The sequence below is a fragment of the Lissotriton vulgaris genome, chromosome 1_2 (assembly GCF_964263255.1).
Source record: "Lissotriton vulgaris chromosome 1_2, aLisVul1.2, whole genome shotgun sequence".
Taxonomy (NCBI): domain Eukaryota; kingdom Metazoa; phylum Chordata; class Amphibia; order Caudata; family Salamandridae; genus Lissotriton; species Lissotriton vulgaris.
In genome coordinates, this window is record NC_141686.1 from 168,953,231 (window position 1) to 168,970,883 (window position 17,653).

At 43.3% G+C, this 17,653-nt stretch overlaps 1 protein-coding gene across 1 annotated transcript in view; it reads right to left on the reverse strand.

Annotated features, from left to right (window-relative positions):
* LOC147734768 (uncharacterized) overlaps positions 1-17,653 on the reverse strand; it is a 265,703-nt gene that overhangs the window by 200,662 nt on the left and 47,388 nt on the right. The window contains exon 2 of the mRNA XM_086953050.1: positions 16,426-16,535. Coding sequence (XP_086809176.1) covers positions 16,426-16,519 — 94 coding nt within the window. The 5' untranslated portion in view covers positions 16,520-16,535. The remainder of the gene's footprint in view (positions 1-16,425; positions 16,536-17,653) is intronic.

A 17,653-nucleotide genomic window follows, 5' to 3' on the forward strand; every position in this document is an offset into this window, starting at 1 on the left:
GATCCTCTTAGATCTCTCCGCCGCATTCGACACCGTGGACCATACCATCTTACTCTCACGTGTCGAGGCGGCGGGAATCCGAGGAACAGCCCTACTATGGCTATCCTCCTTCTTGAGCGGCCGGACTCAGGCGGTTCGTCTGGGAGAGTTCTCTGCGGAATCTTTACCCATCCAGTGCGGTGTCCCCCAGGGTTCCTCTTTATCCCCCCTTTTATTTAATCTTTACATCGCCCCCCTTATTTTTGCTTTACAGCAACTGGAGGTCTCTGTGTACAACTATGCAGATGATCTCCAGCTCATTTTCCACCTTTCCTCTGCCCCTGAGTCTATGTCTAAGGTTTAGTCCATCATGACCTTCATCCAGAACTGGATGAATTTCAACCACCTGAAACTCAACCCCGATAAAACGGAGTTGGTGTTGACAGGTGGTTGCTCCAGTCCCTGGTCCTCCTCCTTCTGGCCCCCCTCATTAGGTCCCCCACCCACTCCTGTATCCTCGGTCAAAACCCTTGGTTTCAAAATCAATAACCAACTTTCCCTACACTCCCAAGTCTCTGCTGTGGTTTCCTCAGCCTTTCTCTCACTCAGGACTATCCGCAGAGTCTCACGATTTTTCGCCCCAGACGCGCTCAAACTAATTCTTCTGGCCATGGTGACATCTCGCCTAGATTATGGCAATGTCCTCTACCATGGCATGCCCGACTACCTTATGAGGCGTCTCCAGCTGGTTCAAAATCAGGCCGCTCGGCTGGTTTTTAACCTTTCTAAATCACACCATGTAACTCCTCTCCTCTTTTCCCTTCACTGGCTCCCCGTCCGGCAGCGCGGCTTATTCAAGCTCGGCTGCACCATTTTTAAAGCCAGGACAGGTTCTGCCCCTTCCTTCATCAACTCGGCTATTCAAACCTACACTCCCTCACGAGACCTCTGATCCTCCTCCCACCACCTCCTCGTGGTTCCCCGCTTCAAACGGAAGAAGTGGGGTGGTTCCAAATTTGCAACCACGGGCCCAGCTTTTTGGAACTCTCTCCCATTGTCCCTCAGAACCTGCACCCAATACCCCCTCTTCCGCAGAGACCGTAAGACCTTCCTCTTCACCCAAGCCTTCCCATCCTGAATCTTCACCTTTCCCCCTTTTCCGACCCGCCGAGTAGCTGTTGCCAGTGAGCGCCAAGAAACCGCCAGGTGTACGAGCGCTATACAAATCCCTTAAAATTCAAATCATGATACGCCTTCATTTTATCTTGATGACGTTTGACTCTCAAAGAAGTACTGTAACTATAAGCAGGAAGAGAACAATTTAATTTTTCCCTAATCCACCAAGGACACAATTTTGAAACAGGTTCTCTACCTTTTAAGAGGCGAAATGGACTAAGTTCAGTAACTGAATGGGGAGTAATTCTGTACATCCACAATCTTTCTCGCAAAACTCGCTTCCACTCTTCCTATCCCACTCCACACATTCTTTAAGCACACCATTAAACCTTTCCACCTGGCCATTACCTTGTGGTTCATACAGGGGAGTGATAATATGTTTCACACCACAAGAGCGAAGAAAATCCTCTACTTCAGTAGATTTCAATTGCACCCCATTATCTGTGATAAGGATCTCTGGACTCCCCTTACAAGCAAACACTTCTCTAAAAAATTCTACAATTGTCTATGAAGTGGCATGTTAAACAAACCTGACTTCAGGCCATTTCGAACGATAGTCAATTAAGACCAAGGCAAAACGAGCGTCTTGAGGTAAACAATAAAAAGGATCAGAAATATCAAATGCTAATTTCCCCCAGGGATTTTTCAGCCATGCAGTAGGTATTAAAGGAGCCGGATGAACTTTCAACATTTTGTCACTGTTAACCCAAATAGGACATTCTCTAACTACCCTATCTATCACCTTGTCCATGCTGGGCCACCAAAAACTAGATCTCAGTAACCTTTTCATAGATGACATACCCAAGTGATTTTCATGAGCAAGTTTAAGAATCTCATCTTGCATACAATCAGGAGGAACACATTTCCCACCTTTGAAAATAAGATCATTATCAATTTCCAATTCATTCGACACTTGTTGAAATTACCTCAATTCAGGAGGAACCATATTGACTCTAGGCCAACCCTCCAAAATATATTTCTTTAACAACTCCCAATGTTTGTCTCCTACAGTACAACTCCTTTAACCTCTTCAGAAATGGCAGACAATTATCTGACTATAAAATCTCCTAAAGAAGCAACAACTTCCAAATCATCACACCTCACCTTTTATATTTTCAGAAATGCAAGGCAACCTGGAAAGACAGTCAGCAGTCACATTACTCTTTCTTGTAACATACTCTGTCGAGAAATTGTACTATTGGAATCTGGACATGAACCTACCAATGCGTGCAGTAGCATTACACCCTCCACCTGGAGATAATATTAAAACCAAAGGTTTGTGGTCTGTTCTCAAAAGAAACCGACTTTCCCACAAAAAATTGCGAAAATGTTCGATTCCCCATACACATCCCAAGCGTTCTTTCTCAATAACTGAGTACTTCCTTTCTGTCTCATTGAGAGTCCTAGAGGCAAACGCCACACACCATTCCTCCTTCCCACATTTTTTAGATAAATCTCCTCCACTGGCATCAACACTAACAACACAAAGTTTGTTAACACAGAGCGGCTTCAAAGTAGGAGCATGAACAATCTCATCTTTGATTACCTGAAAAGCAGACTCTTGCTTCTCCCCCCAATGGAACTCAACATTCTGTCTAGTAAGTTCCCTCAAGAGCTCCATTTTAGTAGCAAATCCCTTAATAAACTTGCTGTAATACTCGCATAAGCCAGTGAAAGATAAAAGTGTGTGTCCTTGTTGTCTGGATGTGGAGCCTTCACAATAGCCTCAACAAGAGACTTTTTTGGAACAACCCCATCTCCAGAGAGAGTATGGCCTAAATACTCAACAGAATTGCGAAACATTTTGCACTTGTTGTCTTTAAGAGTAAGACCATGTAATTCTAAACGTTTAAAAAACCTCCATCACATGTTCCTTGTGAGAGTCATCATTAGGAGAACACACAAGTATATCATCTTGAAAGCATTCAACATACTCTTCTAGATCTTTGAAAATATTATGCATAGCACATTGAAAAACTGATGCCGCAGAGGCTAGCCCAAAAGGCATCCTTTTATATTGAAAGAGACCCTCAGGTGTAAGAAAGGCAGTCAAATGTCTAGAATCTTCGGTTAAAACAATTTGGTGGTAAGCTGACCGTAAGTCAAAGGTGGAAAAGATATTTGCCCCTTCCAGCATACATACACCCACATTGACCTTAGGCAAAGGATGACAGTCAAAAATCAAATTAGCATTTAACGCTCTCAAGTCCACACATAATCTCAAACTTTGTTCAGACTTGCGAGCCAAAACAATGGGTGAAACCCACTCAGAAGACTCAATTTCTTCAATGATGTCATTATCAATAAGATCTTTTATTAAATGTTTGAGATCCTCCCTAATATTGATTGGCACATTTCTCAATTTTTGCCTAACTGGAACAACTCCCTCCTTAAGTTTAATCTTGTGTTGAAAATTATTTAGTCTTCCTAGATTTTTAGAGAAAACTTTAGGAAATGACCCAACAATACCATTAATGAGATCACAAGCATTAACCACACCTTTAATGACATCAGATCCTTGATGATCGTCATCCATAACCATCACAGGATCATACAGCCTGATTCATGAAGTAAAATTGCGCCCGCAATCGCAGCGAAAACGCAATTGCGGGCGCAATTTCCGTAATCGGCATTCAACATCAAAATTGCGAACTCGCAAACACATAATAGCGAATTCGCTAATATATTCGCAGAATCCCGGTAGGAGAGCATTAGCGAATCGGAAAAAGCGACAAACCACGGATTCTGCGAAATAAATAGCGAATTCGCTATACAATCGCAATCGGTATTCATGAAAAATCGCAAATAGCGGAAAACCCAAAAATCGCAGTTTGCGCCGCGCAAATTAAGGACAACTCAAAGCAGGTGGTAACCATAAAAGCCATGCAAAAATTACATTTAAAAAACCGTTGGCCAATCACCAACAGGTTCAGGCCTGACCAATCACACATAAGGACAATCAGCAGCAGCAGCATTAGGAGTTCCACAATGCCAGGAATGTACATGGTGGTGAGGCGTCGAAGGCTACAGCGATTAGCACGGAGGAGACGCCGGATCCAGGACAGGATTTTTCCGCCAGCGGGTCACCTTGCTGGGCCAAACCAGAGAGCAGATATATGCAAAATACAGGCTGAATGGGGAAATGATAATGCAGCTAATACAGGACCTTGACCCCCTGATGCAGCACCCAACAAGCCGTACCAATGCAGTGCCTACACATGTGCGGGTATTGTGTAGCCTGCACCTCCTGGCCTCCGGGAGTTTCCAGGGGATAGTAGCGGCTGCTGGGGGGGATATCCCAGCCCACCATGTCATGCTGCCTCCACACTTTTGTTGACGCCATGCTCACCCAGCTACACCGTCACATCAAATTTCCCGCCAGCCAACAGGAATTGGACTTGACCAAGCTACAATTCTACAATGTAGCCCATTTTCCACATGTACTCGGATGCATAGACTGTACCCACGTCGCCATCTGCCCACCAGCTGCCACAGAGTATATGTTCCACAATAGAAAGTCCTACCACTCCCTCAACATCCAGATGGTCTGCAATGCTAAGACATACATCACTGACATTGTCGCACAGTACCCAGGGAGTAGCCATGACTCCTTCATATTCCGGCACAGCGGCCTCCACACACGACTGGTCAGGGGAGAGTTTGGGGAAGGACACCTACTTGGTAAGTACACTTTGTCGACAATGTCACATTGCTATGCAGTAACAGCGCAGCACAGGCAATCACCATCTGCTCCTCTCATTCAGGTGACAGTGGCTACGCCCTCCGTGAATACCTCCTGACCCCATACCTCAACCCTGCTACACCACAGCAACGGCGCTACAATATTGCACACATACGGACAAGGAATTGCATAGAAAGGACATTTGGCCTGCTCAAGAGCAGGTTCCGCATACTGCACAAGACAGGTGGGGCCATGTATTACAGTCCTGCAGTGTGCTGCCGCATTGTGGCTGTCTGCGCAATACTACATAACATTGCAACCAAGCGCCGGATACCTGTCGACATCTCTGGCAGTGAATCTGAAGGGGACAACCGGCCACCTGCACATGCGCGCCATGCACGCGGGGAGAACCCAGCTGAAGGCCACAGACGTCGCAACCACATCACAGTGAACAGTTTCTAGTGCACCCTCTTCCCTCACCCCACAAATCACTAATGCATGCAAAATGTAATAATGACACAACGCTAATGTGTGCTGCAAAATAAATGTATTTGTTTCAATCACAAAAAAGGTACCAGTTCAACTATCTTCCACTAACAGTATTACTGCATACTGCAGTGTCAAAGGACAGGGCAGGCTTATAGTCAGCCTGTGCCTGTAATTGTCAAATGTACTCAAGTGCGCCTCCTGCACGTTCCACCCAAGCGCCTCTGAGGCGCATCCTCTTCCGGGGCATCTGGACCTGGCGTGGGCCTGGTGCTGCGCCTGAGTGGCGGGACTTGTGAGGCAGAGTGGCTGCTGATGCTGGATGCCCCTCACTGACATCATCACCCCCAACAGTGGCAGGTAGAGCAGGAGGGTGTAGTGCCGTAACCGCCGTGGTCAGGTGCTCCAGGACCCTGGTCATGTCCTCACAGCACTGGACGAGTTGGTGCTGCTGTGCTAGTGACTGCTGCGACAACTGTGAAGTTGCATTGGCTGCAACATAATTGGACCTGCTGTAGGAGGCCAGCCGGCTCATGAGCTGATGGTGGCGCCGGCGTGCTGCATTGCGCTAAGTAGTCATCGCAGCAGTGTTGGCCTCCATGGCTGCAGTCATGCGGGCCATTCCCTCCCCCACACCTGCCATGGCTGCAGTCATGTTGTCCATGCGGTCCCCCATACCTGCCATGGCCGCCGTCATGCGGTCCATGCGGTCAGCCACTCCGGCCACATTGCGCCCAATCTTGTGGAGCTGGAGCTGAATGGCACCTTGCTGCCGTGCCTGGCGCTGATGGATTCTCAACATGCGTCTTTCAACGCTCATACGCGCCAGCCCCTGTCCATTGCCCCTCCTGCTGATTGCTGCAGTGGTGTGCTGGCGAGACCTGCCACGCCTGCTCTGCTGGCCTGACACTGTGGCTGGCCACTGTGTTGCAACTGTCGCGGGCCCAGATGTTGTAGCACCAGCTGCTGGTGGTGTCACAGCAGGCGTTGCTGGTGCGGCAGGGACTGGAGGCACACTAGTCGCGGGCCTGGCTGCGGCTCTAGGTGGTGCGCCAGATGCAGGGGGCACAATAGTCGCTGGCCTGGCTGTGGCTGTAGGTGGTGCGCCAGATGCAGGGGGCACAATAGTCGCTGGCCTGGCTGTGGCTGTAGGTGGTGCGCCAGATGCAGGGGGCACAATAGTCGCTGGCCTGGCTGTGGCTCTAGGTGGTGCGCCAGATGCAGGGGGAACACTGCTGGTGGACCTGGCTGCTGGAGTTGCAGCGGCAGGGGCTGGTGCCTGTGTTTGTTGTGGCACCTCCTCCTCCTGGGCCTCCTCATCAATTTTCAGCCTTTCGCTGTCGCTGCTTTCAGCGCCACCTGTGAGGGTAAGTGGACGATCATTAGTTGCATGTATCTGTCAGACGTGCAGTTGCTACATGCATGCTGGGTGACATTCCCTGAATGGCTGTGGCTTTGCGTACTTTGGAACCTGTCTGGCTGCATTGTGGTACTACTACATTGTGGCCACACTACATCTCCCACAATGCTTCAGGGCATTCCCTGATGTGCAACAATGTCATGACTATGGGACATTATGGGAGCCTATTTGGTCATGGACATTCATAGGGGACAGGGTCGCAGTCGCATGCCACTTACCTTGGGTGTCTTGGGTGGTGCGGGATGAGTCCAGACGTGTGAAGCCAATGCACGCCTCCCTCTCAAGGGTGTCTTCCACCTGGTCCTCCATGGGTGTGTTGGGAGGGACTGTAGGTCCGCCACCTCTAGTGCCCGACGACTCTCCAAGGCGCTCCGCCACCTTCTCTTTGGCTCGACCTCGGAGGTCGTACCATCTTTTTTTCAGTTCGTCTAGTGACCTATCGGCCACACTTACGGAGTTGACGGTGGAGGCAATTCCCAGCCAGATCCTCCTTTTTTCTTGCTCCGGGACCCTCCTGGAGTCTTTACCAAAGAGTTTGTCGTGGTTGGCCACCAACCCTTCAATCAAATGTTCGAGCTCCTGCTCTGAAAATTTGAGCTTCCTCTTCCGCCCTGTGGTGTTGCTGGGGCCAGGAACAGGTTCCTCTGACATGGCAGCAATGTAGTTGCAGAGTACAAATCACCAGAATAGCAGCAGCTCTCCCACTTGCTCCCTCAAGGTCTGCCTCACTGTGGTGAATGGGGGTGGGAACTGGCTGCTTCCTGGTTGTGATGTCATCACTGTGCTCGAAATGCGACTTCCCGTTTTCCCGATCTCGCGATTTTGCGATCTCGCAAATAGCGATATCGCAAATAGCGATATCGCTATTTGCGAGTTCGCTATCCCGACGCGGGTAGCCGGAAATAGTGATTTTTCTGCGATTATCGGTAATCGCAAACGGAATTTGCGCCCGCGTGCGAATCACATTTTTTTATCGCTAATCTTCATGAATTCAGATTTGCGATTTCTCAATAGCGATTCGCAATTTTTCGCTATTTGAGAATCGCAAAACCTGTTTTTCATGAATCAGGCTGATAGTTTCTAGGATTGAGTATAATACCTAGACTCCACTGTTCTCTCCAACCAAGTACATTCACACCTTTTATGGCTACATATAACTTCACATATGCAACATGTCCCTTGAGATGCATGTCAACACCAGCATACCCTTCCATATCAATGATTTATCCATCAAAGGCTTTCACAATAATGTCAGATTTTTTAAAATCCTGTAGACCAACTATACCTTTAAAGGCATCAATGAAGTACTCTTTAGTAATTATGGTCCAAGGTGACAATGAATCTGCCATAAGCTAAAGAGAAACACCAAAAACTTGAACATAACAATCTGGCTGTTTTAAGGAAGTGCAGGATTTTTTTTGTTCTCCACAATCAGTAATGGACACAGCAATTCCTCTTTCATACTCTGTATCATCACTTTCTTCATTATTTAAGTAAGAAATCGTTCCTCTATTGGTGTTCTATGTGAGTGTGCTCCCTGTGGATGTGCTCCCTGTGGAGGAATTCCTACACACACTGGCAAATTGCCAACGCCTACCACATTTTTTACATTCTTTAACCAACGCAGGACATTTAGGAAAAGATGCAGCATGATTAGTACTACCACATCTAAAACAATGAAATTCCTTATCATTTTTTTTAAACATTCCTTGAGAATTACTAAAATTCCGTTGAGAACTAGTGGAATTAGATGAATTAGGTACATATTCTGTTTTAACAGCATAAACATTTTCAGATTTCTCTTTTGAATTTTTGTCTAGAGACACTTGTCAGATTGTTCCATGGCTTTGGCAGTGAGGATAACATCCTTTAAATCTGGATCGACCATAATCTATCATTGTTCTTGGATTTTCTTACTTTTGGTATGAACTATAATCAGGGCCGGACTGACTACCAGGCTTTTTGGATTCCTGCCAAGCTGGGGGCTGATTTCACTGTGGTGGGGGCTGATTTCGTTCATGGAGACCTGCGTGTGCTTCGAAATAATTAAAGCAAAACGAATTTCGTTTAGCACACGCAGGTCTCCATGAACGAAATCAGCCTCCAGCTCAGCAGCATTCCAAACTGTCCAGTAGCCAGTCCGGCCCTGACTATAATCTGGCCTCTAATCATTTTTTCAGAATTTGGGCTAAATTTGCAATTAGTAGAGAGGTAACCTAGTGCAGTTAGAAAGTCATCAAAGGATTCCGATTCCTTTTGAGCCCTTGTATAGAATTTATATCTGTTCAAGGCAATACTAGAAGTAAGTTTGAATCTAGTTTCCAAATGGATCATGGCATCTTCAAACACATTCCTATCATCACCCCCATCAAATTGAGGAAGTGTTCTGAAAATTACTTGTCCTTCAGAACCCAGTGAATGTAAAATAATGTTCTTTTTTCTTTAAGCAGAAAATCTACCACTATCTATAGCCTAGAGAAAAGTTAAAAACTCTTCTCTACACCTGTTCCATGGTATAGGAGTTTCACCTTTAGTTTGAAGGATTTACGATCAAACTGCATTTTATAAAATTATTGTTCATAATGTATAATGCAGTGTAATAACAAATATTGTAAAATGGTATTTCTGCTTAGAAGTAGCAAAGTACTGTTATTTGTTCATATAAGAAATATTGTAAAATGGTATTTGTGCTTAGAAGTAGCAAAGTACTGTCATTTGTTCATATGAAAGTAGAAAACAATAAAGGCAAATGGTGAATAATAAAATAAGTAAAATAAACTATTTAAATGGTGGTCAAACCTATTTTGCCGGTAGAACGGTAGTCTTGTGAGAAAGGCGTTCAATAATCAGACTTATCCAGCGCTCATCAGCCAAATGTAATGCCTGTGATGGAGTGCCGATTAACATTGTGTTTCTCCGTGGTTGTCCTGGTAACGGGAAAGCGATAAAACAAAATGGCACCCACGTATGCGTTATTGCGTCATGCGCAACGTGAAGGCATAGAGTTTCTAAGGCTAGAGCGTGATGAGAAAGTTCGAGGATCGAGCGTAGAACTCCAAGACAGATGCTCGCTCGGTACTTTGAATGAAAGACAAACAGGGCGCGAGTGTTGCTGCTTTAAAAATCAACACCGCGCGAGTCCCAGAGTTAATGATAACATCTTCGATTGACTATAACAAGATAACAAGGTAACTCAATACAATTTGAAGGAAAAAATAAATGTATGCAGAGTTTACCTTAAAATCGATCGAGGCTTGCTTGCAGAATAGTTGTATTAAGAAAGAGATGGAGAAAAAAAATATTTTCTAGATAATCCAGAGCAAACAAATGAACTGAGAGAAAAATAGTTGAAAATAAATCCGATAAAGGTAGTAGCAGTCCACTGTAAAGATGCAAATTTCTCATGTACATCCAAAATGTAGGTTCGATGTTCTGGTCGCTCCTGTGCTCTTCAGATGAAATAAGGTGTAACAGACCAAAACAGATCGTCGCCAATTTTTGTAAGAATCCAATCCAAGTATTATCGAATCAGGTTTATTCATGAGGAGTAAAGTACAGCAGCTGATCTTCACAAATATTTCAATACTTCTGTACGAACCATGGCAACAGATTACAATTGAGGTTTCAAGCATAAACTTCTTAGAGAAAATACATTAAAGAAACAGTAACCCAATAATAATAAGTATAAGCATACAATAGTGTTACTTATTGTTTTATTGTCAGGCAGAGTAAAAAAAAAAAGAAAAGGCAAGTTTTTTTTGTTTTACCGTTATTTTAAATGCATGCTTCTCGAACGCGATCTTTTCAGCTCGCAGTGTCTTCAATTCCAATAGGGAAGTTCACGGGAGGCTGAGTTGTGTCATCATGCTTTGTGCGTGGAGACGCAGGGCGGCCATAGTGGGAGGAGTGTAGTACGCTGATTAACGTACAAGCGGAGCGCTCACGCTTTGACAGTGGATTCAGTCAGGATCAGCTGTTGGTAGGCGAAGCGTTAGCGATTTGGCATTTGTGAAATAAAAAATAGGGTTTATTTAGAAGAATATATTTTTAAGAAATTAATAATTTGTGTGCACTTGCTGATGAACCATGGAGTCAGGTGATGTGGCACAGAGCTCGAATAAGAGTGAGACAGATTTTAGGAAAATAGTACAGGAGGAGATTAAGAGCTCAATGACGGATATTCTTAAAAGTGTTTTAAAGAGAAAGAGGTTGAGGAAAACTCAGAGGATGAGTATTGGAGTTTTGAGGAGGAGCAAGAAGGGGAAAGTAGTTTTAAAGGAAAAAGAGCAAGGAAGACTAAAAATGTTCTAGTGGGAATAAGATTTTTAAAGAAAGGCGATGGTGAGCCTAGCGCCACAAGAGATGGTGTCCTTCGCGGCACAAATGATGGTGTCCTTAGCAGCACAAAAGATGTGAATATATCACCGGATGATACTTCGGAAAAAGGCAGTGATGAGGATGAGGACGAGTTCATCCCAGATGATTATTTTGATGACGGTTGGGACATGGATAAAGACAAGGTAGAAAAAGAAAGGAAAGAGAAGGATTTAGTGAAAGATCCTCAGGGTGAGGATATGTTCAGTCCTGACCTTATTAGGCATCCAAGGAGCCTTTCCCTCATGTTGCAGAGTTTATAAAATGTTGGATTAGGAGGCCATTGGAGAAGGAAGCAAGGACGGCGACGAAGGCAGAGTGTTCACACCCTGTGGTAGAGGGAAAGTGTTGTTTTACACCTGAGCTGGATCCAGACTTAATTAGTTTTTTATTTAAAATGGGTCGGGACCCACGGAAGGTTCTTGAGAAGGCTTTGAAACAGTACCAAGACAGGTTACTCGATGTGTTGGGGCCTTTTGCAAGAATTTTTGATTTGGCGGAAGAGGCAAAGATGAAAAAGGTTTCTATGGATGTTGATCTATTGAGAGGATGGTCTCAGAGGGTTGTTTGTATGTTAGGCAATGCTAACGCAGCCATAACGTCTGAGAGGCGGAAATCAGTATTAATGAGGATTAGTCCTAAGCTGGGAGACTTCTCTAAGAGAGAACCTACGGATGATCCTAAAGGATATCTCTTTGGTGAGAGTATGGTGAAGGGGGTTGGCAAATACGTGAATTACTTCACCAGCTTAGATAAAGCACAGTCATCCCTTAGAAGAGTCTTTGGGAGAGGTGTTTTTAAAAGGGCTGGGGCAAGAGCCCATTTCTCTGGCCATGCCTCATCAAGGGCGCAATATCAGTCAGGCGGAAGAGCCGCATTCAGGGGATTTCAGTCCGCAACAGGATTTTTTCCCCAAAGAGGGAGAGGAGCTGGGCGAGGCCGGCAACCAAGAGGGAGAGCGCAGTTTGCTCAAGGATCAAATGGTAAGTATGAAGATTTTTTCTGGTTCTTCCCCAGATGGGGTACGGGGAAAGTACAGGTTTTACGTGGAAAATTGGCAAATGATTACAGGAGACAGCTGGGGTTTAAAGACAGTAAAGGGTTATGTTTTGGAACTGGTAGAACTCCCAGTTCAGTCGAAAGAGCCAAGTGGAAAGAGCCAAGTCAATTGGTATTCAAAAGAGAATTCCAGGATGTCGTAGGATCAGAGGTTTTAGAGATGTTGCAAAAAGGTGCGATAGAGAAGGTTTCAGAGTATCAAAGGGGTTTTTGTGAGTACTATTTTTCTAGTGGAAAAGAAAGGAAAGGTTTGGAGACCGGTAATATGTTTGAGAGGATTGGACCACTATGTGGTTTACAGGCATTTCAAGATGGAGGGTATCCATCTGTTGATAGATATTTTGCAGGAGAACGATTGGATGGAAAAGCTGGATCTGAAGGACGCTTACTTCATGATTCCGATAGAAGAAGAAAGTCACACGTTTTTGCAATTCAGGTGGATGGGTCAGTTGTACCAGTTTACTTCTCTTCCGTTTGGTCTAACATCTGTTCCATGGTGTTTCACCAATGTGTTGAAGCCAGTGCTGAAGTCTCTCAGGGAAAGAGGAGTGCGAATGATCATGTAACTAGACAATTTTCTGATAATGTCTCAGGGTCAGGATTTATTGAAGGATCAGTTAGTTTTGACTTTGGGTCTTTTGGAGAGTTTGGGTTTCATTGTAAACAGGGAGAAGTCTGTTTTGGTAACGACTCAACGTGTAGAATTTTTAGGTTTTGAAGTAGACACTGTGGAGAAGTCATTACGTTTACCAGAAAAAAAGGTGAAGAAAATAGTCAGAAGTGAAGGGTTAGTTAGGAGGGAGAGAGTGGTTTTGAGATCCTTGGCAAGGGTGATTGGTTTGTTTTCTTCCTCAATTCAGGCAGGATTCCTTCATTACAGAGCGTTACAAAGGCTGAAGGCAGATGCTCTCGGGAAGAGTTTGTGGTATGGAGATCAGTTGACTATTTCAGGAGAGGCTGGGGAGGAGATGGTTAGAAAATCTGGAGGCATGGAATGGCCGTGCGATTTTTGGGATTTGTCCGGATTTTGTGTTGGAGACAGATGCAAGCCAATTTGGTTGGAGTGCATGTCTGGAGGGTCAGGAGACTGGTGGAAGATGGTACTTAGAGGAGAGTTCAGTGCACATAAATGGTATAGAGATGATGGCAGGCCTTTATGGGTTAAAGAGTTTTGGAAAAAAGTTGAGGAGTTTCAATGTCTTGTTGAAGATGGACAATGTGTCTGCCGTGCGGTACATAAATTGTTTGCGTGGAAGCAGGTCGAGGAACCTGTCCCAGTTGGCGAAGGAGATCTGGAGTTTTCGTTTAGAAGAGAGGATTGGTTTGGAGGCAGAATATTTTCCAGGCCAGTGCAATGTAGTAGCGGATTGAAATTTGAGGTATCTGAGGGATTACAGCGACTGGAAATAGAATTTTCAGGAGGATATATCAAGTTTGGGGTCCATTGGAAGTGGACCTGTTTGCGTTGAGGCTGACTTTTCAACTGGATCGTTATAACAGTTGAAGACCGCATCCTTTAGCAGAGGAGGTGGATGCATTTCAGCAGGACTGGAGGAAAATCTGGGGATATTCGTTTCCACCATTTGCGTTGATAAAGAGGGTACTGTTGATGGTGAGACGTCAGAAGTGTCAAGTGGTGTTAGTAACGCCATTCTGGGCATCTCAGGCTTGGTTCCCAGGTCTTTTGGAGTTGGCTATGGAGGAACCTTTGTTGATTCCAGTATCAGAAGACTTGATTCTAGGAGAGGGAGGAGTGTTTCATCCATTGGTTCTAGAGGGGGCTTTGAGACTTCTTGTATAGAGGATTTCAGGGGAGGAGAATAGTTCAAGGAACTATCAGTGCAGGCTCAGGAGTTGCTCAGAGAATCTTGGGCCCCAGGTACCAGGAATAGGTACTGTGGAGCTTGGAAGAAGTGGACTTGTTGGTGCTTGGAAAGAGGTTTGGATCCTGTGGAGGCATCTGCCATAGAATCGGCAAATTTTTTATCTGCTGTTTGAAAAAGGATTGAGTTATCGGACTATTAATTGTTATAGGTCTGTGGTTGCAGCAGGTCATAGATTAGTTGGAGGTTGTTCTATAGGTAGGGAACATTTGATATATAGAGTTTTAAAAGGGATTATGTTGAGGAGACCTCCAAGGCCTAGGTATAATGGTGTGTGGGATGTTACCAAAATCCTAACATTATTTGAAGGTTGGCCTGCTAATAAGTATCTGAGTCTGAAGCAGTTTTCTGGTAAATTAGCGAATCTTTAGTGTTTAATCTCGTTTAGGAGAGTGTCGGCCGTAAGGGCTTTGAACATCAGTAGCCGGTGTTTTTCACCGGATGGGGTAATTTTTAGCAGAACTAAAAGGACTGAATGTATGTCAAAGTCAGTTTTTTATCCAAAATTTGATGAACATCTAAAATTATGTGTGGTTAGGTGCTTGAGAGAGTATGAGGGACGAATGTGTGAGTTCAGAAGGCATGGCGATGATCAACTTTTGATTTCTTTTGTTCGTTCTTTTAGACCGGTTACTTCCGCCACCATTGCAAGGTGGGTGAGATTTTGCATGTCTGAAGCTGGTGTAGACTTGAAAGACTTTGGTGCACATTCTGTGAGAGGTGCCATGGCGAGTAAGGTTTTCTTGTCTGGTAGACGATTGGAGGAGTTCTTGCGTGCTGCAGATTGGTCAAGTGCGGATGTTTTGCAAAGTTTTATTTGAAACCTTTGGGTCATGTTTCGTCTGTGGTTCTATCACAGCTTTGAACATGCATAACGCTAGCCTCCGGTCTTGGCATGAAATGTAGATTCTCCAAGTCTGGATTTCATTAAAGACACAGAGGCTAGTATTATCCCTCCCTCCCTCCCTCCCAGTTGGAGGGGGTTAGGAGCTGTTAGGTTTTGAGGTATATTTCTCGAATGGAAATGTTTATTTGGAGTTGTTTTTTTCATGGAATATTTTCTGGATTTTTTCAGATGTTCAGTAGATCAAGAAAAGTTGGAGTTCTGGTACAGAAGTCTGTTTTGAATTTTAATTCAGGAACAGCTTAAAAAGAGGAAGATAGCTGCTGTGTATTGGATTATATATTGTTGGACATTCTATGTTCTAGAGTTTTTAAGTTCTGTGAAGTAGTACTTTGAAGTGCTGCATGGAGTAGTGCAATAAAAGTATTTATGCATAATGCTAGCCTCCGTGTCTTTAATTAAATCCAGACTCTTTCTACACAGACTTGGAGAATCTACATTCTTCTCTTTGCCTTTCAGATGCAGTCTTTTAGCCAGTTTACTAGTCTCTCCAGGTCTCACTCTAAACGGCCCATTTGCACTTACACTTAGAAAGTAATTAGCTCTTTCCTCAGTTATGCTTTTATTCAAAACATACTGTTTATACTATAAATGAATGATTTGCCCCTAGGCCACACACCTCTTAGGCTGTTAATTGCAACCACATTTGAGTGGGCAGTGTAGAATACAAACTTACCTAAATAATGTACTGACCCAAACCCCACCCCTGTGACATAACTCTAGTTTTGATACTTATTTCTAATACCATTATAAAAAGTTAACGTTTCGGAGAGGATGTGGCAAAGAAATGTTGTTGTTTGAGAACTAAACACGACTTTAATTTTTAAAAAAGTCAGGCATTATAAAGCAACAAAAATAAATGCTTTTCATGAAAAGGACCTCTATTGTAGAAAAATCGCTTATTTATGCACATAGAGAAATGTCTGTAGTTTCAGAAACTTGCAATCTGATCTTTGAAACAAAATTATTGTATTTATAGAATGTATTTTAAAACTATTTTTGAAGCTGTTCTCAGTAGACTTAATGATTTTGGTGGCACTTACACCTACGACTCACCGACCCTGTACAATAGTAATTCTCTTTACTACTGAGTAAAAGACTGCTTCGAAATACAGCAGACAAGATCTGTTCATCTGTACAATACTGTGTATGACAAATACAGAGCACAGCTATGCTTTAATCAGTTTTACTTTCTTCCATTCAGATTTCAATATGTAATATTCTCTTATAAAAAATTAAGCTCATCCCACTTCCATTGGATGGTCTGACAGAGATGTAAGAATTATGGGACTCTATAGGTCTTACACTCCTGACAAGCAATAGAAGCCAGACCACACTCCAAAGGCGGCTCCTGCTTTTATTGTCTTTTATAACTTTTTACTTATGTCCAATCACATTGAAGACAAATCAAATGGGTGTGTTTTCTCTGTAACAGACTCTTCACTGCAATGTTGTGACTCACCGTGCAAACCTTTTCTGCCTCTTGAGTTGCCAAATGTTCTGCTAGTCTGATGCAAAATACATGCCTTCAAATAAGAGGTCGTCTTCAGAAACATTCTGTGAAATCTGAGGCTTGAAGAAGAGAAAAGTAACAAGTTATTACTAACCTAGACCAACAAGAACAATATTTATGCAGGGAAAACTACAGACAAAAACTGTTTATGGGTAAAATGTCTTGAAAAAACCCACTTATTAACTATGAGTGGCTTTCTGGATCAATTAATGCAATGTAAATGCTTAGTTATTGAAAAACACTAAAACTGTACACGATATTCATCATGGAGCCACAAGAAACTACTGACCGAGAACAACCATCGATTCAATGAGAACAAAATACTGATTATTTAAAAAATATTTGATCAAGACCATCCATTGGTAAGAAAGTCATTAATGATCCATAATCATACATCTATGTGAAACTACTAGACGAGATTGATCTATATTTGTTGCAAAAAATGTTGGTTTAATCAATGCTCTGCCTACTAAACAATGGACTTGAACCAGACCACCCACAACCTATAATAAAAAAACAAAAAAATTAAAAATAGCAAATTCCGAAACAACCATCTATCAGGAAGCAATTCATACACCAAACCAACCAGCAGACCATAGACAACTATTATTCTAGACAAATAAACATCCACAGAAATGCAGGAACCTAGGCCAAGAATGAGTACCAAACTAAATCGATGATTCACGGAAAAACATCAGAACATAAAGTAATTGAAATTAAAAAGAATATATTCCACCTGTTTATGTTTCATTTACATCCTTAATGGCTAAAGATGTGAACTTTATGCAGTATTTTCAAACACTCATTTTCTCAAGTTAACCATGTTTCAAAACCAATAAAAATAGGCAAAGAAAGTATTATTAAATTGGGTAATTGTGACATCTGCTATTTGCAGTTCTTGGAGATGACAACACTCTGCTATTAAGCGCAACATATTAACATCATTCTTATTGCACTATTATGCTATCAATGCTTTGCCGTTTAGTCACTGGAAAACTACAATACAAGGCTTTAATTGATTGTTCTGTGTTATTCCTGTGAAGGCATTAACAGTAATTGGTGGTTAGCAAGACATTATCAGTAACTGATGAATCTCCATTAACTTCAAAACTGTTGCAATAAAGAACATAAATGACAATTTTGTAATTATGACTGCCTATGTAATAACAAACTAAAA